The 22,255-nt window shown below is 26.0% G+C and overlaps 1 protein-coding gene across 1 annotated transcript; it reads left to right on the forward strand.

The window, feature by feature from the left end:
- The first annotated feature begins 12,364 nt into the window (after positions 1-12,364).
- On the forward strand, positions 12,365-22,211 carry LOC132923002 (kappaPI-actitoxin-Avd3d-like). Its single transcript, XM_060986774.1, has 3 exons — positions 12,365-13,581; positions 19,898-20,153; positions 22,012-22,211. Exons 1-2 carry the CDS (start codon positions 13,479-13,481, stop codon positions 20,083-20,085), a joined length of 291 nt encoding a protein of 96 aa, XP_060842757.1. The 5' UTR covers positions 12,365-13,478; the 3' UTR covers positions 20,086-20,153; positions 22,012-22,211.
- The last annotated feature ends 44 nt before the right edge of the window (positions 22,212-22,255 follow it).

Below are 22,255 nucleotides of genomic sequence, written 5' to 3' on the forward strand. Positions count from 1 at the left end.
GTGAAGTAGGTTATAGAGTACCAGTAATCATAGCACTTCAAAGTTTAACATCATAAAATAACACACAATTTTTCTTACCTATCTCAGGTATTTAACTAAAAACAATCATACGTTTAATTTTATGCACTGTGGACACCTTATATATTTGAATTTACAATTGTAACTATATAACTATAATTTAAAAATATCACATTAAGAACATACGTACCTATATAATCTATTTAACTCACGTTTCAATTAATTTAAAATTGTTATGAACCTAGGACTTGAATAAGCCTTAAATTATTATTATTGAATACATTGTCCTAATAACATATTATTATGTATTAGGTATAAAGACAATATGGGTTGTTAATTTAATAACAAGGGATTTGCCTGTATAAAATATGATTCATGCAGATTTGAAACACGCTTAGTTAATTTATCAAGTAAGATTTTCAATTACAAATGATAATAATAATTAATTAGAAGATTTACTGCAGTGTTTAATTCTAAGAAGATTATATTATGAATCATTAAAATTATGTTAAATTATATTATTTGTAAAATTATGATATTAGTATTCATATATTATATTTCCAAATTTATCAAAATAAGTAACGTTTAGGTATCATAAAATATATACTTATGAAATTACTTCGGTAATTCGTACAAATAATTTGAATATCAACTTTAAGTGAGCACTTTATAGTATACGCAATCGTACTTGTTTTTAAAAGTATTATAATTAGAAACTGCATATTTATATTGAATAAAATATTGTATACTATAATATTTTTTAAATACACTCAAATAGGTTCAATAAAGGTTCTTGTAGTTTATACTGTAGTTAATAGTTAATTTATAACTATAATGTAGTATACAGTTTTATATGTTGGCTGAAATAATAATTAGAATTTTTATTTATTATTAAAGTCGGAGAGTCTTATAAGTCAAAATTAATACATAAATGTATTAATCATGTTTATTTAAACAAATTGTTTCTAAAAAAAAAATCAATGAAGTCGTCTAGCTACCGTATGTATATATTATGCCTCAAGGCTCAAGTCTACTAGTAAACATATATATTATACATATGTTTGTATATTTATACTAAATAATATGTCTTAGTAAAATAAATATAATTTATTAATACTTGTTATTTTGTTTAAAGAGAATATTATGGTTACTCTTCTTTGAAAAATGTCAGGATGATTCATTACTAATTCCTTTAAATTAATTATTAATATGTATCGATATCGTTATTGGTCTTATATTCTTAATATTTTATTTTATGTTATTGTGAAGTAGACTATTTTTTGTGGACATTTTAAAAAATGGACGTTTTAAATGTTGACTTTATTTAGTAGATAAAAAGATCTTCGAGTTTTGTGTAATGTGTAGGTAGGCACATAAAGAGAAACATCCACACAGTTAACAATAAGATCAGGGCATTTAATATTTGATTATACGAAAGCCAAGTTTGCAGTTAACCATATTGTTTGAAAATGATTACACCGATAAGCCACATTTTAATAATGTATTTTTAAAGTTTTGAAAGTTTTCTGTGCGCACATTCAATTATTCCATCATAAAATTATAATCGTAAGTTTTCGTTAGTATTTTGTATTATGGTTTGGTGTTATTTAGTAGGTATCGCCAATTCAATTATAATTATAAACACATAAGTATAAAATATTATTAATTTAAAATCCGTTAATGATAGTTTTATATTTAATTTGAAATAGTTTTACACATTTGGCTTCTTTGCTTAGTGTTCCATGTAGTTATATATGAATAATAAGGTATAATATTTATTTATGCACATTATAATCCTTTTTAATCTAATTAGTAATTATACATCGTCGATTAAATAAAGTTGTTAGTTAGTTTAACTGAGATTATTGTTATAAGTTATTTAGCCAAATAATAATTTGAGTTGTTTTGTCGTAGCTTGTAAATGTGACTTTAAATAATTTAAGTGATTTTCAGTCTTGGTTTGCTACAAGTTTTGGATATTGAGAGATGTCTTGTCAAATGCCAATTCAATTTTTTAAAAGATGAAAACTTTCAGGTATAGTAAGTTTGACAGTATATTATGTTTTTCGGTGATATATAATAAGTAAAATTAAACAATATTGCGTCATTAAAGTTTGCTGATTATAATTAAATTTCACTAAATAAAACCAAGTATGATATTTAAAACTTTTTCACAAAAGTAATTCTTTAAAATAAATTATCAGACCGTAGTTCGGTAAAACAAAAAAAAAAACGGAAATTGTTGCTATTTTCGGCATTTATTTTATTATGTGTAACGAGGTTTAACTATATTCAGCTAAATGGGCTATAGTCTTTGATAAAACTCGGCCAAACAGTAATTACTAACCGACCATATCTTGTTATTAAGCATTAGGTTTAATTTAGTGTACACAAATTCTAAATTTATGATGTAATTTAAATAAATAAATAAAATAATATATATATATATAATACAGGCGTACCTATCTATTTAAGACCTGTCATCAGTTATCAGTAATTGTTTTTGAATAATGCGTTGTATTAAAAATAAGCAATTTCCATTATTGGTATTGGAAACGGAATATTAAATTTACAAACAATTTTAAATGTATACTACTGGACCGCGATGAAAACCCGCGCATTCATCATTGTTCATTATCATAATCATAAAAAATACTTTGACTTTCTAACGTTATAAAATATTGAACCAACGTTTTCACCATTAGATCTTTTCGGCGCTTCATTTGTGCATCGGCTGCACGGGGTGTCTCGGGCCGTTATTCCACTTATTCCCTTAGATATTTCATAGCAATACACACCCATTGAGTCTGTTAAACGATCGAATCAATCGTATCAATTTCACGACCACAGTAGTTTACAACTCGTTTTAATAGCATTCTAAAACACATTTAAACCGTTTCAAGTGTTGATATAATATATCGGTATGCCAATATTGCGCAAGCCACAAATATATACGAGGTGCCTATATTATACTAAACAGCCTTTGACGTTCTTAAATGTACCCCTCAGTCCATCGCACTGTGTAGGGTCACTGTAGGTACAGACGTACAGTCGTATAGATAGACAATAAGCCGTGTGCGGTGCGTATTTGCTTAGTGCAAAACATTCCTCGGTTTCGATTCTCATAGCATATGGGTCTATTGATTCCTCGGTATGCCGCGACTGCATTGATTTATAAAATACAAATACCTGTAAGGCCGTACTCTTTGGAATGCTCCATTTCTTTCGAAAAATATCGTGATTGATTGCACTTAGCTTATAGTTAAACAAGTACTCGAGTACTCAAATACCTAGGTTTTTAGATTTTTCGGTTGTTGTTGTTCATTAATGACAAAAAAAAAAAAAACAAAAACCAAGTCATTATCTCTCCTTCTAGTATGGAAGAGAAAATTCTGTTTGAATAACTTACATTTCAAGTATCTCTGGGGATGAAAATGTTATTAGCATATTAATCATAATAAGTATTCATTCCCGTTTTCAATTTTAAATTGAATAGGTATTTTTTGACCTTCTCAAAGTCTTGTTATAGGTAATTAAGCAAGTTAGAAAATGTTTATTAACGATTGGGTTTCCCCTGTAAAGATTTGATTTAAAATAAATGTACAGAATGATTCTTTTAACAGTGCACTCATAATCTCAATCAACGTTTTTAAGTATTTTTCAACATAATTTGAATTAATTAATATAAAATAAAATATGTACTCGTATTAATATTTTCAACCATGTAATTTTTAGATGCATATAGCATATTTTACCTTTTTTGAATGATTAAGTATTAACTTAATATTCTAAAACAGAATATTTTCCAGAGAATTCCAAAGTATATACAAGTCAAATTTCAAACAACTAGTAGTTAATAAATTATGAATATTTAAATTTTAGCTGAGTGGAGTAGATTAAAACCCATAGACTAATATTTTGTTGAATTCTAATATAGTAATTTAATACTCCATTCAGCTCATCGCAACTTAATTACTTTTTCGATATAATGAATGTTAACTATTTTAAAAGAAACACCTGATAGTTTAATGTTTATACTATCAAGGAAAAATTGGCTTGATTACTATACATTTGTGTTGTGTTTATAAATAAATAAGAATAATTTTTTATTGAAAAGAACGCGACTCAATGACTTTAAAAGTGCTTTCTACTTAAAATACATATAATTTTATAGATATAAATATTTAGTAAATATACATAATTTGTAACTAAATATGTATCTTAAAAATATTTTTTTATGACCCCGAGTTATATTACAATGTATGCAATTATTTTTGTGATAGTAGAAATATACAAGTACTTATTTCAGGCATAAATTCGCATAATAAATAAAAATAATTAAAAATTTATTGTAGCATTTGTGTACATTGTACAATATTATAAAAACACTTTTGATATATAATAATGTAATCAAAAATGTTTTTAACATACTTTAATCTTATTAAATTAACCCACTCATATTTATATTTCATTAAAACAAATAATTATTTACTTATATTTATGAGATTTGTTTTAAAAATTTAACAAATAATTATTTACGTATATTTATGAAATTTGTTTTAAAAATGTAACAAATAATTATTTAGGCAGTAATTGAATAGTAAAATTGAATATTATACTGTTAATAAAATAACAATAATAGTTGATATAATGTCTAAACCCGATAATAATTTTATACATATTTTGTAATAATTATAATGTGTATATATTATAGTACCTATGTACTATAATAAATTATCACTATAATATAATTACAATAAAAATCTCGATAAGAATGTTTTGAAATAAAAATAATAACGTACCTAACACTTTTTTATAGTATTGATATTTTAGGCTTTTTATACTTTAAAAGAATACCTTATCATTTGAATTTACAACATAAATTAGAATATTGTTAAAAAAAAAAAAAAAATCATTTAGTTTTAAAACATTAAAAGTAAATATATTTGAAGTATCTAACTGTTTTTTATTTATCAGTAAATCTATCTGGCGGTAAAATATAATCACTCCTTATGTTTAATTGCAGATGTTTAATTTAAGTTTTATATTAAGATAGCATATTTATAGTATACTCGACTACATAAGTTGTTACGGAGAGTATATATTTTTTTATTTATTTAAAATTCACACATCTATTATTTATTTATTTTTTATTATGTTATATATTATTATATTCTCATCATCCTTGAAAAATAGGACTGTTTTGCAAATAATCCACAGAGCAAAAAATGAAAAAAGGATGTGCAAGAGAAAGACACTACATGAATTAAAAACTGAGATTCTAAAATTAAGTTTGTTTAATAGGACAGGTGTGTCGATTCGACCATCAATGAGTTTTGACAAAAATGATAAGTTTGTTTGAATTTGTCTGTCAACCACCGTGGTCAGGCTCAGGTGGCAAAGTACTGGCTTATAATTATGTGGTGAATAATCAATCGATTACCTGAAAGATGTGTATACTTAATAAAACTTGCATTGGACCCGTTCTAGTTGGTAGCTGTTTCTCATGGTTGTTAGGCACCAAATTATAACTTCATACTCAAGTATAAAACACGAAAATGAATTAAAAAGAACTTTTAAGGAACTAGACAGCTTGAAATCCATAGAGATCCTGAGCAAGAACTCTAGAATTTTCATGACTTTACAAGAAATTTTGTCTTAGCGAGTGGCGTTAAAATTAAAACAGCGATCAACCGTTATACCCAATTCAGTCACGGGCTCGTCGATAGATTCAAAGAGGGCATTAGATATAGAATAATTAAAATTAATGAAATAACAATGAGGAACAAGAAAAAGTCATAAAAGTGTATTTGATTCACTCGCCAAATTTAAAGGCGTATCACAGGATACACATTGACCATAGAATAGTCGCTTCATTAAACATTACAGTTTTGCTAAGAGGCGTGAATCAGTAGAGGATATAATATTGTACATAAATAAGTCGTTATGAAAATATTTTTTTGGATTGTAATTTAAAAAATAAAACTCTACAAAATTGTCATGATAAAAAAGTAAGATATTAATTATTAAGTGTCGTAACTTGTATGTATTTCTATTAATATAAAAAACGGGGAAAACATCAAAACTTGTTTTAGATAATGACACTTTTGTGTTAAAATAATCGTTCTATGTACATTACATTAAACATTAACGTGATAAATATATTTGTAACTCATGATATTTGTACTACCTATCTATGTCTATTATATGTTTGTGGCTATTTTTAAACATAATATTATCGTACTTAGCATTCCGTCACCTGATTTTGTTTTTAAGTAAAGGAAAGGTTATATTTTGGTTAAAAAAATGTTAATGTGTTTCAACGACCACACCAACTGTACACAAATATATTTATAATAAAGATGGTTTCTATAATTTTTTGTTTAAGTAAACTATCTTGAGATAATTAATAAATAACAAAATCCAGACCGAGGTCATGATAAAATGTAGATATTTTTCTGATTAAATATAAACTGTTTAATTTAAATACTCTAAATTTACTTAGAAACATATCATTTTTTTTTTCATTATTACATAATTTGTCTTTTTTTGGTCTGAGACGTAGCTTACTAAGTAGGTACGTAGTTACAGTTAACTACACTATAGTCAACTCAATTCATGAGCCGGTTTATTAAAATATAGTTTCTTACACAACAAGGTTTAGTTATTGCATCTGAGAAATCTGGTTCTACTAATAGGGTGGCGTGGAAAACCCTCCATTAGTCGGATAAAATAGTAAAATACCGAACGTACATTTAATATTCTGCCTTCCTCTGGACAGACGGTAATTGAATACACGCCTTTTATCGTTTAAGCTTCTTCCGGGGAAAGGACATATTATATGATTTGTGTGTAAAGCAAATGCTTCGTCACCAATTATAACGAAGTGTGGCGGAGTATCTCCTTCATTTCCTGGCAAACATTGAGGTTGTGGAAAATATATATTTTTATAATAATATTATACAGTTACTCTTCCATAATAATCCGACATCTATAATTGTGAAACAGCAGTTTACAACACAGATGGTCACGAGGCTTAAGGAGAAAAAATGTTTGTAGTTGTAGTATAAAAGTACCACTTCTGTAGGGACATTCTAGTCGAATGTATGTTTCCCGTCTACAGCTCTTACACAGTTTGGAAATAGGGTTTTACTATAAAACACCTCAGATATATAAAACTAATCTTGCATTGTTGGCACAGCCATTTCCTTTAGTTGTTGAATTATCCATTACACTTCGCATGTTTCACGTACTATTTTTGCAACGGTTGACACGCCCATTAAAAAAAATCGAAGTGGAGAGCAGAAATGTTAGTCCCAGCCAAATATCTGATCAATTATATATATATATATATATTGTATTAAATAAGTATTTAATGTATATTAGATAATGTAAATAATGTGATAATAATTTAATGTATTTAACATATTTATTTATTTTTAATAGTATTTTATGTGTTATTATAATGATTTTATTTTATTTATAATGCACTACACTAACATTTTTAATAATTTAGTATCTATGTAATGTGTAAAGTTACTAATGAGTTGTATATTAATTTACATTTATAATTTTCAATTCATGGCACTCCAAAAAAAATGGAAATCGTTTCTAGACAGTTTTCGCCGTAATAGTGTAACCAAATCTAGACAAGCATTCAAGTAGTCAGCATCACCATATAAACGAGTAAATAAAATAAATTATGGTTTTTAATATCTACTATGTGAAATAGAACTATATGATCTCAAAAAAATATGAAAAAGTAATATTACATTTTTAAATTATTTATACTCTTTTGAATTATTTATAAGTATGAGAAATTTTTGATTTTTTTATTAGTTTTTTTCTTTAAATTATTGTCGATAAAATAATTTTTCGCTTAATCAAAAATTTTGAAAATTTAAAATAAGATTTTTCGTTAGGTTGTTATTAATGTAATTTTTTAAAAAAAGAGCGTAAATCCACAATAATTTTGAATAAGTGTTTGAAGTTTTAATTTTGACGAAATTCGTTCGGTTATAACGACTTAAAAAGAACCTTGTATAACAATTTCCAGATTTTATCAAAAAACAAAAAAAAATATGCATACATTAAATTAAAAAACGACTTAAAAAGTGGGCAAGTGGGTATTGCTCTGCTGTATAGTAGAGAAGGAAAGTAGGTCACTGGTCGTGTGGATGTGTTAAATTTGAATGCAATGACGGGTATCATTGTATACGAAAAACGATTTTGAACGGAGATGATTATATTATATTATTATTACTTATATTTAAATTGTAATATATCGTTATTTTACGCGATTTCGTAAAAAATAAAATTTCATACGCTCATAAAATGTTTTCTATATTGACGCTGGAATTTTTTTTTACAATTACTTAAAGTAAAACTTATAGATAACCTTGTATTGGATTTTTGAACCTTAAGTATAAATCACAAAAATTTTATGAATTTTCAACTTCAAAATTCTTTGCAAATTTTCGTGATTTTGATATATTTTGTAAACATTAAACCCTAAAGATTCTCCCATCAGATCTTGGATCCTCATTACTAAAAATATTAGAAAACCGTCAAACTAAATCCGTAAAAGTGCTTTTTAATGTCGTTACTCCCTTAAATTAAGTTCTTAAATAAAGACCAAAGATCAAGTGTTGAATTTTTAAATGCTATTCGAGGAATTAAACACTTTTCTTCAAAAATACTCTATACTTTATATTAAGTTCCTTATGTAATTTAATTTATTCACTTGAATTATCAATTTAATCATAAAATTTACCAAGACGATAAACTCTAGATTATTAAAAATCATTCTGTTATTATTTTATAATACATTTTCTTCCATGTATAAGATGTTATTTTGAAAAATTTGCACGTAATATCTAAGATATAATAATGTAGAGAAGTCTTTATTTGTGTTACAACATATATTAACTTCCTATATTAAGTTGTAAGATGTAGAAGCCTTTTATCTTGAGTATTTTTATAATATTTATTGTTTCGATAATGTTGATGTACTTTAATAATTTGAATTAAATTTGATTTTTTTTTTGCATGACACATACTCTCATATACACACAAATAGAGCATTTTAGAAATAATGCATACAGTTCCAAAGTTTAATTAATATTCATCATAATTTAAATGAATACTGTTAGCTTGACAATATGTTTTTGCTGCATTTAAAAAAGTAAATTGAATGATTTTCAAATATGCTTATAATATTATGTAGCATAAGAACATTTAAGTTATTTTTATTTTATTGTTGATAGAGAAACTTGTTATGTATTAGAAAATGAGAATAATATAGGTACTTATAAGTCATAATGAAGGTATTTCAAAAAGTACATAAAAAGTGCAAAATTAATAATAAAATTAAACGCCTTGAAAACATGATAGTATATTATAGTATATATTTTTTATTCGTATTAATATTTGATATTTTGTAAAGATCATCTTTGGTTTTACAAATGCGTAATTCAATTTTACGATACTGTATTATTAGAGCGGACTTACAAGTAATTTTAATTCGATTGATGCCATGTTTTAATTATATAATTTAAAGTATAGACTTATCTGAATTCTATACTGTTTTCAATGGAATTAAAACATGAATATCTAATTAGTTAATATTAAGACTTTAGAGGAATTTTTAAGCAATGGACTTGATCCCTTGAAACTTATACTTATTATTATTACGTATTGTTATAATTGTATTGATTAATGTAATTAATGGTAATAAAAATATATTCACATCATGAACTTTCAATGAAAGTTATGATGCTTTCTCAAAATTTTTAGTAGACAATTGCTTACAGATTTAGCAATAGAGAATTTTTTCTACTGATGTTTTGATGAGGCCGTAGTACATTTTAATCATTGAAAAAATCTTTATATTGATTATAAGATTTAAACACATTTCTATGTGTACTTTTTTAATTTCCTTTTATTTATTACAAAATTCAAAACAACTTATAACAAACCATGCAGATATTACATTTTCAAGCATTTTGAATGAATAATTTTCTTATATGTATAGAAAATTATAATTTTTAGCATTTGTTGAAAATTTTAAGTTTATACGATAATTTGTTTTTGAATTATAACGAAATAAAGAAATCAGTTTTAGTTCAAAATCTGGGTAAGCGTAAAAATAACTGTTTTCCTTAAGTTTTTTCCCCCGATTATTATAAAAAAGATTGGAGTTTTCTTACTTTTAACTTTAAAGTATCAACTAGATATAATTTTTTAACAGAAACCACCGCCAAAGTTAAAAATCTATGTATTTTTACTGATCCAAATATATATGATGACAGACACAAAAAACAAACACGCACACACACGTGGCATTGTAAAATCATTATATTTACCGGAATTTAAAATATACATGATTATAAATTTTACAGTTTATTAAAGTTGAAAGAAAATCAATATGATATACGTGATTTTGTGTAGCAATATAAATATTTACTGCTATAAAGTCACATTTACAACAACTCTAATACGTCATAGGATAAATGCATAATAATATGAATAAATAATTTTATAACGACCACGTACTTAAACAAATATTACTAACAAAAATAAGTCTAATCAAACTTTATTTATAGTGTAATATTGTTTATACAATAATATATTATAATTTATAATGTTATAAATTTTGGCAAGCTTTTAGATATCCAATGTTAACAATCGTAATTGCTTTTATCTAATTATTTAATTTTTTTATTAACTCTTACTAAATTTAGCATGCACATTATGTATATTGTTTTGTAATTTTAATTTGTACCTATAGTGGTTTCTGCAGATAGTTTGTCACTTAAAATGAAGACAAAGCGTTTGCACTTTTATTTAATTTAAAAAAAAACTAATTGCTTTTATATGTTTTACGAATGTGAATTGTACATAGAATTATATTTATTAAAAAATATTAAATAACTCGTGAAACGAAATGTTAAATTGGACAGTTACAGGAAGTCGGAGCTTACCATGAAATTGTCTAGTGTGTCACCTGAGTTCTAATCTAGCAATCTATGTTAAGATACTTAAAATAATATAATTTTTAAAGGGTTTCGTTATTTTTCAAAACCGACCTTATTTTTTATTTCTTTAAAATGAACTCATTTTTTATGAAAGATTTTTTTATATAATACACTTGATAACCCACCTAACAATAGATCATTATAACTATTATAAGAATATTTTTTTGTTTAATTTTATTAGAATAGTTAATAGTTTTTCTCTGCTTTAGTTTTGTATGTATACATATGTATAAATTGTATTATTATTTACCTTAGATACTTAATTTCACAAGATTTTGTAATGGACCTACTATTTTGTCACGAACAGTTACAAATTATAACTTTTCATTAATTGTCTATAATACTTAAATGTTAAGAGCACATTGATTTTAATTAAATAGGTATGCACAAGGAGAAGGTAAATTAATTATTTCCACTCGGTTATTTTACACCGCTATTTTATTAAAATTGTATTTAAAGTGTACTAAAATTAAATATTTGGGTATTGAATTAATCTAAGGATTAAAAAAATTAAATGATCTAATATTTTAAATAAATAGTATTATACAGGTAATACATTTTAAAGTTGGTCGAGTATATAGATCACAACTATACGATAAAAAGTACCTAGTATTATAATAATAATAATCAGTATCTAATGTTTAAAAATTGAAATAAATTTAGTTATTAAATAATTGTGCAAATAAGATTTGATCATTAATAAATATAAAAATGCTACATTTTGTAAATAATATTTGATTTGTGTTTCTTTTGTTATCCATAAACATGTATTTTTAAGTCTTTTTTTCATATTTTATTACTCGTAGAATAAACCATACCCATTTGAACGTTTAACAATTTAATAATACACAGGTGCTTATATAATAGGCTCGAAAATTAAATACAAAGTCCGTCATACTTAACCCGAAAAATCTAAAACCTGTATTAGTACTATTTTAATAAAATATTACTTTAACAGCAATGTCAATTAACATATCGTGAAATATATTTAATGATGTAAACTGACAGACAGACCGTCTCCGCTCAGAATTGTTTTTCTTTATACAATATGATATAATAATGATATCATATTATCACTGAATTCAAATTTAACACATCCATTAAAGTGATCCACTCGACACAATCTGTACTACAGAGCGGTACCCACTTGTCCGTCCTTTTTATTATTATATTGCGTTTGAACATATTTTATTACACATAACGAAAAAATAAAAAAAAATGTCGTATCAAAAAATACGTTATGGCGGTGGGAGTATAATATATTATGTCCGTGGAAATATTGTCTAGGTTTCGGATCGAGAGACGTGTAAAACGTCGAATATTCGATTATTTCGCGTCACGATCGGATAAAACATTGGTTTTAAACAAACCGACTGATGCGCCTACATCGTACTCGCGTCGTTTTACAAAACGCGCGCGTCTTCGTTGGGATCAATTACGAAATTGCTACGGTGCGCTACGGGGCGACCTATCGGCATCGCTCGTCCACCCGCCCGCCATCCCGTCCGCCCGGCGGTCGGCGCGTAAACGTTTGTCGTTTTACCCGTCCGATTCCGAATTTTTGTTGTCCGTTTCGTTTTCATTTGCCGGCAGACGATAACACGGACCGACGAAGACGGCGACCAGCACACACACGCAGACACTACTTCGGTCAGCCGAACGTAAAACGTCGGTGACGTAACCATCGCGCCGATTTTCGGGATACCGGGGCACCGGTAACAGGTAGGTTATACGCACGCGACGGCGCTGTGGCGTCCGTAGGACGGTTGTCGTAGATAAAGACCAAATACTATATAATATGTGTGTAATAGATTTATAATGTAACATAATAATGTAGACCAATTATATTATTCGTCGAGATTAGATCATTTTTTTTGGACGTGTTGCGCGTAGGCACCTACCTAATATCATAATAATATTATAATGATACACCAACACTCGTGGTCGTCCCCACCCGTGTACGGCGAACCGCGCACAACGCCGCCGCCGACGGTGATCCGTTGGCCGTACAGCGGAGCCGAACCGAACGATATAAATACAACCGCAACACAACAAACACGCACTATTATATCATATACGATCGTTGCGATTGTTTCATCGACGGACCGTCTCCGAACGCAACACGACCACCCGAACGATATAATAATATTATAGTATATGATACACACATAATATATAATATATATATACACATTGTATATACATATATATATATATGTATATATTATAATATCATCGTCGTCGTCGTCGTCATATAAGTATATAGACAGATTTCAAGAGTTGTGTTCGTTGGGAACGGTGCGGAAAACACAACTGCTACTGCACAGACACCGTCTCAGTGACGACTGTATACACACGCACGATATACTACAACACGTAGATACGTACGAGGCGCTGTATATATACTCACCGCCCGCGACTGATATGGACCCGAGGAGACGTGACAATAGTTATTTGGTTTTCGTGTGCACGCTGGCCTTGGGTTTTCTCATCTGTATGCCCGTCACTACTCACTCGTTGATCAGAGGTAATAATATCATTACGTACAATTATGCTTTACTTTCGGTCAATTGGTAAAGCCGACAAGTCTGAGTATTTATATGTATTTGTTTTTTGTTTTTTTTTTTTATTTTACCAATATATTATTAATTATTTTATAATCACCGTCGTTAGCGTGGGAATAAGGAAAACAAACCGTTGTTGGTTATTGTCGTTTTGTCGATTTTTTTTTTTTTTTAGCCCAATTAATTTCAATACAAAGCAATAATAATATAATAATATAATGGTATGTTTACTGTCATAATATACGTGTTTATTACGTTACAGTGTAATGGTTATTTTTCACTAGTTACAAGAAAAAAAACTGTTAGTTTTTAATTTTTTAAATTTAAATTTACAGCGATATGTTATGGATTTTTTTTTATAAAAAATCATTTTAGTATTGTAATGATTTATTAAAATAAACTTTTAACATTACACATTTTTTTTTTATAATATTTATATACTACAGTACACGGAATACCTATATACGCTATAATCTACGAATTGATCTAATTTTTGTCGACTCTCTTTATCCCTTTTGCATTCTCTATTAGTTTAATTACTTATAAGTAATTTTATTGGATTTTTAATTTTAAAATCATTAGTTTAATTTTAATATTTTTAATTGACAATGAATTTATTATAAATATATAGTTTCAATAGTAAATATCACTGAATATAATATTTAGAATTGCTTTTATATTTTAGTACTAATACAATAATTAATAACGATAATAATTAAAATTTAACCTTTTTGGTCATATGTTTAAAATACTGAAAACTTTAAATTAAAGAATACGTCATAGTTATTAAAAATAAAATTGAATATTTGATACATCTTGTAATTATTTCAATTTTTTAATAGTATATAAGCAGCACAAATTGCCTATACAAAATCCCTTAAAAGATCGTTATATTAAAATGAGCTTTAATTCTCTATAATATTATAATCATTCTCAAACGTTCAAATTGGTAAATGCATTGTCTATTTTGCAACATTTTATTATTGAAGTAGTTTGCAACATATTGCGTAAATTTTTTTTCTAAAAAAAAAAATAAGTGATATACTCTAAATCTGTACTCAAGATAAAAATGATATTTTGTAAATTCACATGATATTTTATTTTGCTTTAAAACAATTAAAAATTATATTTTAATTTAAGAATTTTTATTTTGAATGTAATAATTTGTTTTTAAGTTTTTGAAAAAAAATTTTATACTTGAAAACTTGTTGTTACTAGTTTTACACAAATAAACATTATTTTTTGTGATTTAACAATTTTATTCATTTCTATAATAAAAAGAATATTGTTCTTGATTTATTTTTATTTGTTTTTATGTAATACTACGATTACCACCAACAGTATTTTAAAATTAATTTACGAATTTTTAGTATAGCTATAGGTTTAACATACACCTAATTTTAAATTAAGAGTGAAGCGATACATGTATTGATTTTACAATAATGTGTGTTTTTATAGTGTTTGTTAATAATTTTTGGATTAAAAACGAATAAAAGTAGAAAATAAAAATTTTTACCAAGTGTATTTTTTTTCAATTTATAAACATGACATAATTGAAAAATATATTGACTTTTTTTGAACTTTTTATAGAATTAACATTTTTTTTCAAAGATGTCAATAACAATTTTTTGCCAAAAAGTTTTAAAATTTAATACAAGGTTATACATTTTTTATAAACTAATAAAAAAAAAATCAAAGATTAATAAGCACGGTTATTTTTACAAGCATTTTAAGTTTACAATTAGACAAAATCATGAAAAATTACAAATTATTTTGTAATTAGAAATTTATAAAATGTTCCTAAATGAAAGTTCCTCATAAAAAATTAATACTTAAACCAAATTAAGTAATATATAATAGTCACAATTTTTTTTTTTTTATAGCTTTTTTAAATTCAAATTTGAGCGAAATTAAATGTTTCAACGAAGAATAAAGATTTTAGTTATTTTATTGTAGTTAAAAAATATTATTCACGGGGTTTTGAAAATTAAATTATATTATTATTTACTACGCATAATGAAGTTTTCCAAAATATATTTTATTTGTTTTTAAATTCAGTTTTTCATTTGTGCGGCTAATTTTATTGAACTGCACAATTTATAACTTACATTCAATATTATACTTTAAAAATAATTTACATCCGTTTAGGGTTTTATTCATAGAAAATGTGCTATAAGTTTTTAGTTTAAAAATAAAATAAAAAAATCAGGCTGATTCGTCACATACATTTAGTAAGATAACAGTTATATAATACAATTTAATATTTATAGATTGTTGACAATCTTTTCACATTATTAAACATTATATGATGACATTATTGCGGATGTACGGCCGGCGCGCATAAGTTAAATTATATTTTATATTTTTATGACCTATATTTTATATATTGTACTTGAACGGATAATACAATAATAATTAATATTAATTAAAAAGAAAAAAAAATAACATAATTTTATTAAATGCTTATAATAGTAAATTTAATATAGTTAATCTTCATTGTTGACTCAAGAGTTCTGAATCGCGTGCACTAATACATATCTACACATCAATTGCGATTTTGTTTAGTTAACATACAAAAGAAATGTGTTCTATGCAACAACTCTATATTATTATACTTTGTACGGTCCGTGGTGTATAGCCGTAAAAAGTTAAGCAACTCGACCTGTTACCTTTTACACTGACACGTACTAATCGTCTGTTAATATCTATTATATTTTTACTATGCATAGCAACAAAAAAATAAATAGTACAATGACTTGTTTTTGCAGTCGGTTTAAAGAGGGAAATCATTTAAAATACCAAACTATGTTGAACACGTGTTCCTCGATTAGTAACAAATAAGTTATTTTCCCCGTTAATCGAATGAATACGGAATTATTGATTTAGCATAATATTTGTTACGATTTATTATTCTTAAGATTATTTCAGCTATACAACTTGTATTATAATACGTTTAACTGTTTCGGTAATTAAATGCCAATAAAACGATTAATAATAAGTTGATATAGGAATATTGGTACGTCTATTGTGGATCTGAAAAGTTTTTTCGGCATTATCTATTCCATATTATTATACCTACTGTTCAGCAATCGTGATTCAATTGCTGGAAACCGTAAACGCTGAACTTTTGTAATTGATTCGTTTGGACCACCGCGTCTCCACCACCGAAACAAAACCCACGGAGATGCTATATCGCATAAAAAACGATTACTGCTGTGATTTTGAAGTAGCAAAAAAAAAAAAAAACAAAGAAAACTGCCATGACCGATTGGCCACGCAATACAATATATAATATAAAAGCCATAACTGATAGTTTCCCGTTGGAATTCCGGCCCAAAGCTCTTACAATACGAATCATTGTGTACATATATATATATATATTTATTTCCGAAGCTCGATTGCTTAGCGACGCTTTTCACTTCCGCCCTACTCGTTTTGTCTTTGTAATACATTAATGGAATATCGTGAACCCCCGAGTTGAGGGTGGGTGCGTACGATCAAGATAAATCTTTTAACGACGGCCGTGGAATACGGAAACAAATTGTTGTCACTTATAATGTCTTAAGGGCGACAGATTTATTCCAAAAGGAATAGATAAAAAAAAAAAAGGATGGAGGACGACGGGGAAAACGTACACAACTAAAATAACAAATACTTTTAGTTTTGTACCATTTGCAAGAGATCGTTTTCAAAACAAAAAATAAAATATAAATAATAATAATAAATAAATAAATAAAATAAGGAAGAAACTATTCGTCTTGAGTAGAAAACCTAACAGTAGCAGCCTATATTTTCTTTTATACGTTATGTACGAGAAATTGATCTTTCAGTAACACGTCATAAAAATATATATTTTAATCTTTGAAACGTTTACACCTCGAACTGACCATAAAAATACGTGCTTCTATTGTTTTTTGATATTTTTAAATAGATAATTGTTTGACCTAATGATTAAAAAATAAATAGCTATAAGAATGATTATGTATAATAAAATTATTGATTACTTTTCATTGTTGACTAATGATTAGACATTTATTTTACTGATCAAGATTATATTCTTATTTTATTACAATGTAATTTTTTGAACAAGTATTTATTTTTTTGATATATAATTGTATTTTATGATGCTATTGATTTATGTGTATTATACGTAAAACGTATGCGTGTTTATCTGTTTTTCCATTTCTTCTGTTATTATTGATTTTTTTTTTCATAAAAGCGCACAATAATATCATTTTGAAATAGTATAAAATATAACTTTTGATCGAAAAATCTACAAATGGTGTTTTAGAAAAGGTAGAAGGACCAGTTTCCAAAAATATTATGACAAAGTATTGAAAAACATGTGACATTTTTAGGACATCAATTTTCGATAAAAACCATTTTGGTTATATTATTGAAAATCATTAATTTCACATTTTTCATCACAATTATTTAATTTATTTTTTTAAACCCATTTTGCCAACTATTAATTAACTATATAATATACCTACAGTTGAAATGTTTTTATACTCTCTAAGTAAATAATTTTAAAAATCATTTATTTTTTTGGTTTTATTTAATTTTAAATTTGCATTTTGAGATTTAGAAGACTTAAAAATTGAATAAAATATATTAAAAATTAATATTATTATAAATACATATTATTTTAGTAAATTATTCAAAGTGTCTTCATAGGTATGAGAGCATTGAATGTAGTTGTAATATTAAAGTTTAAAATTACGTTCAATTTTATTTTGATCAATGTTGAGGTATATATTTTTTATAATATTGCAATAGTTCCTGATGGACTCATTTTGTGATTTTTGTACAGTTATGTACAAAATTACTATTCTAGTTAAAATTGATGTTTTGATTCAATTTTACTGAGTGAGTGAAAGTAACATCAAATATTTATGTTTTTGTTGACAATTAATATAGTAGTCTAAATAAAATGGATACTTAAAATATAGAATTATTATGATAGAAATGTCAGTAATACTATTGTCTAATTTTTTACGGTTATTATTTATTTATTTTTTTAATGAAATGGTTTGTTTGAAGTTTGAATGAATAATACTAATAATAATGGACGTCTATCATTTGCAATTATTTTCACTTTTTAAACAAAGATAATTTAACGATATGTTTGTAAATGAATAAAAAAAGTAAATAATTATAATTTATTTATTTTTATTTTTGAAAACTGTAGAAAATTCTACACCAGTGTATATTCGACTAATCTTAAAAGTATTATTTGATATAGATAGTGTAAAATAATAATAATCGATTGATTTTTATCCAAAATCCATTATTAAAACATTTTAATAAAGTGCATATGAAATTGATAATTATACTATTCTACAATTTTTACATTTAATTAAAATTTGTTCCTACGCGATTCATCAAAAATATTTTTAAATTTTATATTATAATATTTTATTGAAAATGCCCTCATGAAAAGTTTGTTTCAAGTTACTACTTCGACGGTTAAATATAAAACGTAGCAATAACCTATACGTTATATGTGATTTCTATGTTTATAATGATGTAATTAATACCTAACTACCTAATACAATTTCTAGGTATTTAATTTGTATAGTTTAAAATATGTTGATTTATTAATTTTTTAAGATAGGTACATTTTTAATAATAAATTATACAGTTGAACACTGTTTAACATAATCAAAACTTAATATGCCGGTAGTCATTATTCGTGTTAGATATCAAATAATTATTATTGGTCAAGCACAATAAAATAATTGGCAACATATTACTGATTTTGTTTTAATTACTATTAAAGGTAATGCGATAAACCATTAACGGAAATAAAACTAATCGTACTTGATTTCCGTAGGTATAATAATTACTATAGACCTTTTTGATCTTCGATAGTATAATCCAATATTACGTTCAAAATAATTATAACGGTCTGTGCAAATGTCTTTGGTTATTAATCATTGTAATTTAATATATATATGTAGGTAGGTAGATAGGTAACAAAAATCAAGTATATGCTTTGTACAGTTAGCGTGATTGAGTATGGCTTTGTGTATTATCAAATCATCAAATTATAGTATAGATTGACGTAAAAATATCTACTTAAACCTTTTATAAAATGCTTTATAAATAATTAAATAATTGTAAGGACGTAACTTACTATACCATTTGAATTTAAAGACTTTTTATTAGGTTTTTTAAAAAAAAAATGGTAAAACAAATAGTTATTATTTATTGCACTATATATTATATAAATTGTCGAGTCGATTCATCTATTGTTTTTATATTTTATAACCGCAGGTGACTGTTTCTTACCACCAGACGAAGGCAATTGTGGAAATCGATTGACTTTGAGAGTAAAATACTACTTTGACTCAACTAATGACGACTGCTCAGAATTCCTTTACTTCGGTTGTGGTGGCAACGATAATCGATTTGATACATTCGAAGAATGCGAAAATGTATGCCTATTTAATAACGGGTTTTAAAATAAGCCATCTTCGACTGGATGTTCGATATTGGCCACCGATGTTTTACAATTGTCAATAAATGTAATGTGAGTCACCGTAATGAACTTTTTCAATTAAATGGCTTGAAAAATAAATCACTTATTCTAGCTTTTATTCGTAGTATCATTAATTTGGTACGTTTATCAATATAATAATACTAATCATTTGTAATTAAAACCATTCTGCGAGCATACTAATTAAACTTAATTCTAAGACGGTGAGGTATTAAGCACAGTGTAACCTATAACGTATTATTACGTATTTAACAATGAGTCGATGATGCGTTATACTCTATGAACGTCATAATATTACATACGAGTACATCATGCTGCAGTAGTAGACTAGTTTTATATTTTTAGCTATAGGTATACAAAATCGAGATATCACGTTAACGGTTCTGAAGGGGAAAAAAAAATTAATTATCAAGTGAAACAATAATATTAAATTATTTATTTTTGTTTTGTTTGAAAGCATTCGAAGGTCTCTAACCGTTTAATTATTACACCGTTGAGTGAAGAGTTTGGTGGTACATATTAATATTATACAGCGCACATTTGCGTTTAGCGAGGCCGTAACTGAAAAAAAATTCGGGGAGGGGGTGTCCAACATTTTTTTTAAATATAGATACTGAAATTTTATAGCCAATAAACTATATTCACCGCTAAAATGTGTCTATTTTAAAAAATTTCAAGGTGGGTAGGGGGTCGGACCCCTAGACCCTCCCCCAATTACGGCCTTGGCGTTTAAGTATTTATTATTTTAACTTATCACCGATTATTTACCAAATATGTATGACAAAATACAATAGTAATTATAATATAATGAATAATGATTGGTGAATATCCTAAATCACTAAACTCATGTTAATCATTATCCGTTTTTAATTGTGTGCACTTTGTGGTGGATTTGTCGTATCATAGAACATTAATATGTAACGTGTGTGCTTTTATGTGATTCTATAACGATATTTTCGTGGATTATTATTTTAAGTTCGAATATTATGCACTTACGGTCCTTGGATTTTAGATCGCTGATCACTCAGATATATTTTCAATAATGCGCCTAATAATATTATTATCTTTCTTCGGCCGAACACATGTACTATGCCTGATACACAATGGCAATACAAAACGATGAGTGAGCATTGTGTGATCAAATAATCTGTGATATTAAGAAAATGATTGTGAAATATTGTATCTCATCATTATTTTAACATTACATGATATTTTACTTCGTTCGATATCCGAAGACTTTTGCAGCTATATATTTTAGTCAGTTATCACTATGAAAGCACGGAAACCATTTGAATAGATGAAACGTGATCCATTTGTTAAATGTTTGTTTAGGTTTTCAATATTAAATTGTAGAATAGTGGCGCTTGGTGAAACATAAACACATTTTTTCATGTAATTTGTATGTTCATATAGTTTAGGTACATCTTAAACGTAAAAATTGATTAACTTTTTGATCTTATATTTTATTTAATATGCCTTATATGATATTAATTTATTTTTTTTTACAAAATCCACTTTATAGTTCTACTAACCGATTTTAAATATTTGGTGTGGTAATGCTTTTAATTCTATGACTGATGAATAATGAGTAATTTTTGTGTGTGTTTTGTTTATGTGCTTGTCAAGTAAGTTTTGTACTTTTGTTACATATATGATTTTAAATAAAATAGAAGAAAAAATAAGGTACTTGTTGTATTTTTGTGGCTGTTGTCTTTTATTTTTTGTATAACTGATAATTGTTTTTTAATTAATTTAAAAATTAACAGACATTAAGAAATAAGAATACAATTTTAATATATTTCATTGTAATCACATTAATTTAAAATCATATTATGGATTTAAAATAATATCAAAAAGAAAGTTAATTTATAAAAATATAAATATTTTTCAGATACCTACATGGAATGTGAAAGTACCAAAAATATCAAGACTTTGTTTTAAGATATTGGGAAGAGTGATGTATAATATTTGAGTAGTGAACATTTAATACATAATACATAATATGTTAGAATAAACAAATTTATATAATAATAAATTGTAATATAATGATTTAAGTTGTAATAATTTTTTAATAAATGCCGCAAATGCATATGTAAATTTTTAAATATACCTTTTTGTATACGCTTTTAAATTTG

Source organism: Rhopalosiphum padi, chromosome 2 (assembly GCF_020882245.1).
Source record: "Rhopalosiphum padi isolate XX-2018 chromosome 2, ASM2088224v1, whole genome shotgun sequence".
In the NCBI taxonomy this organism is placed as follows: Eukaryota; Metazoa; Arthropoda; class Insecta; order Hemiptera; family Aphididae; genus Rhopalosiphum; species Rhopalosiphum padi.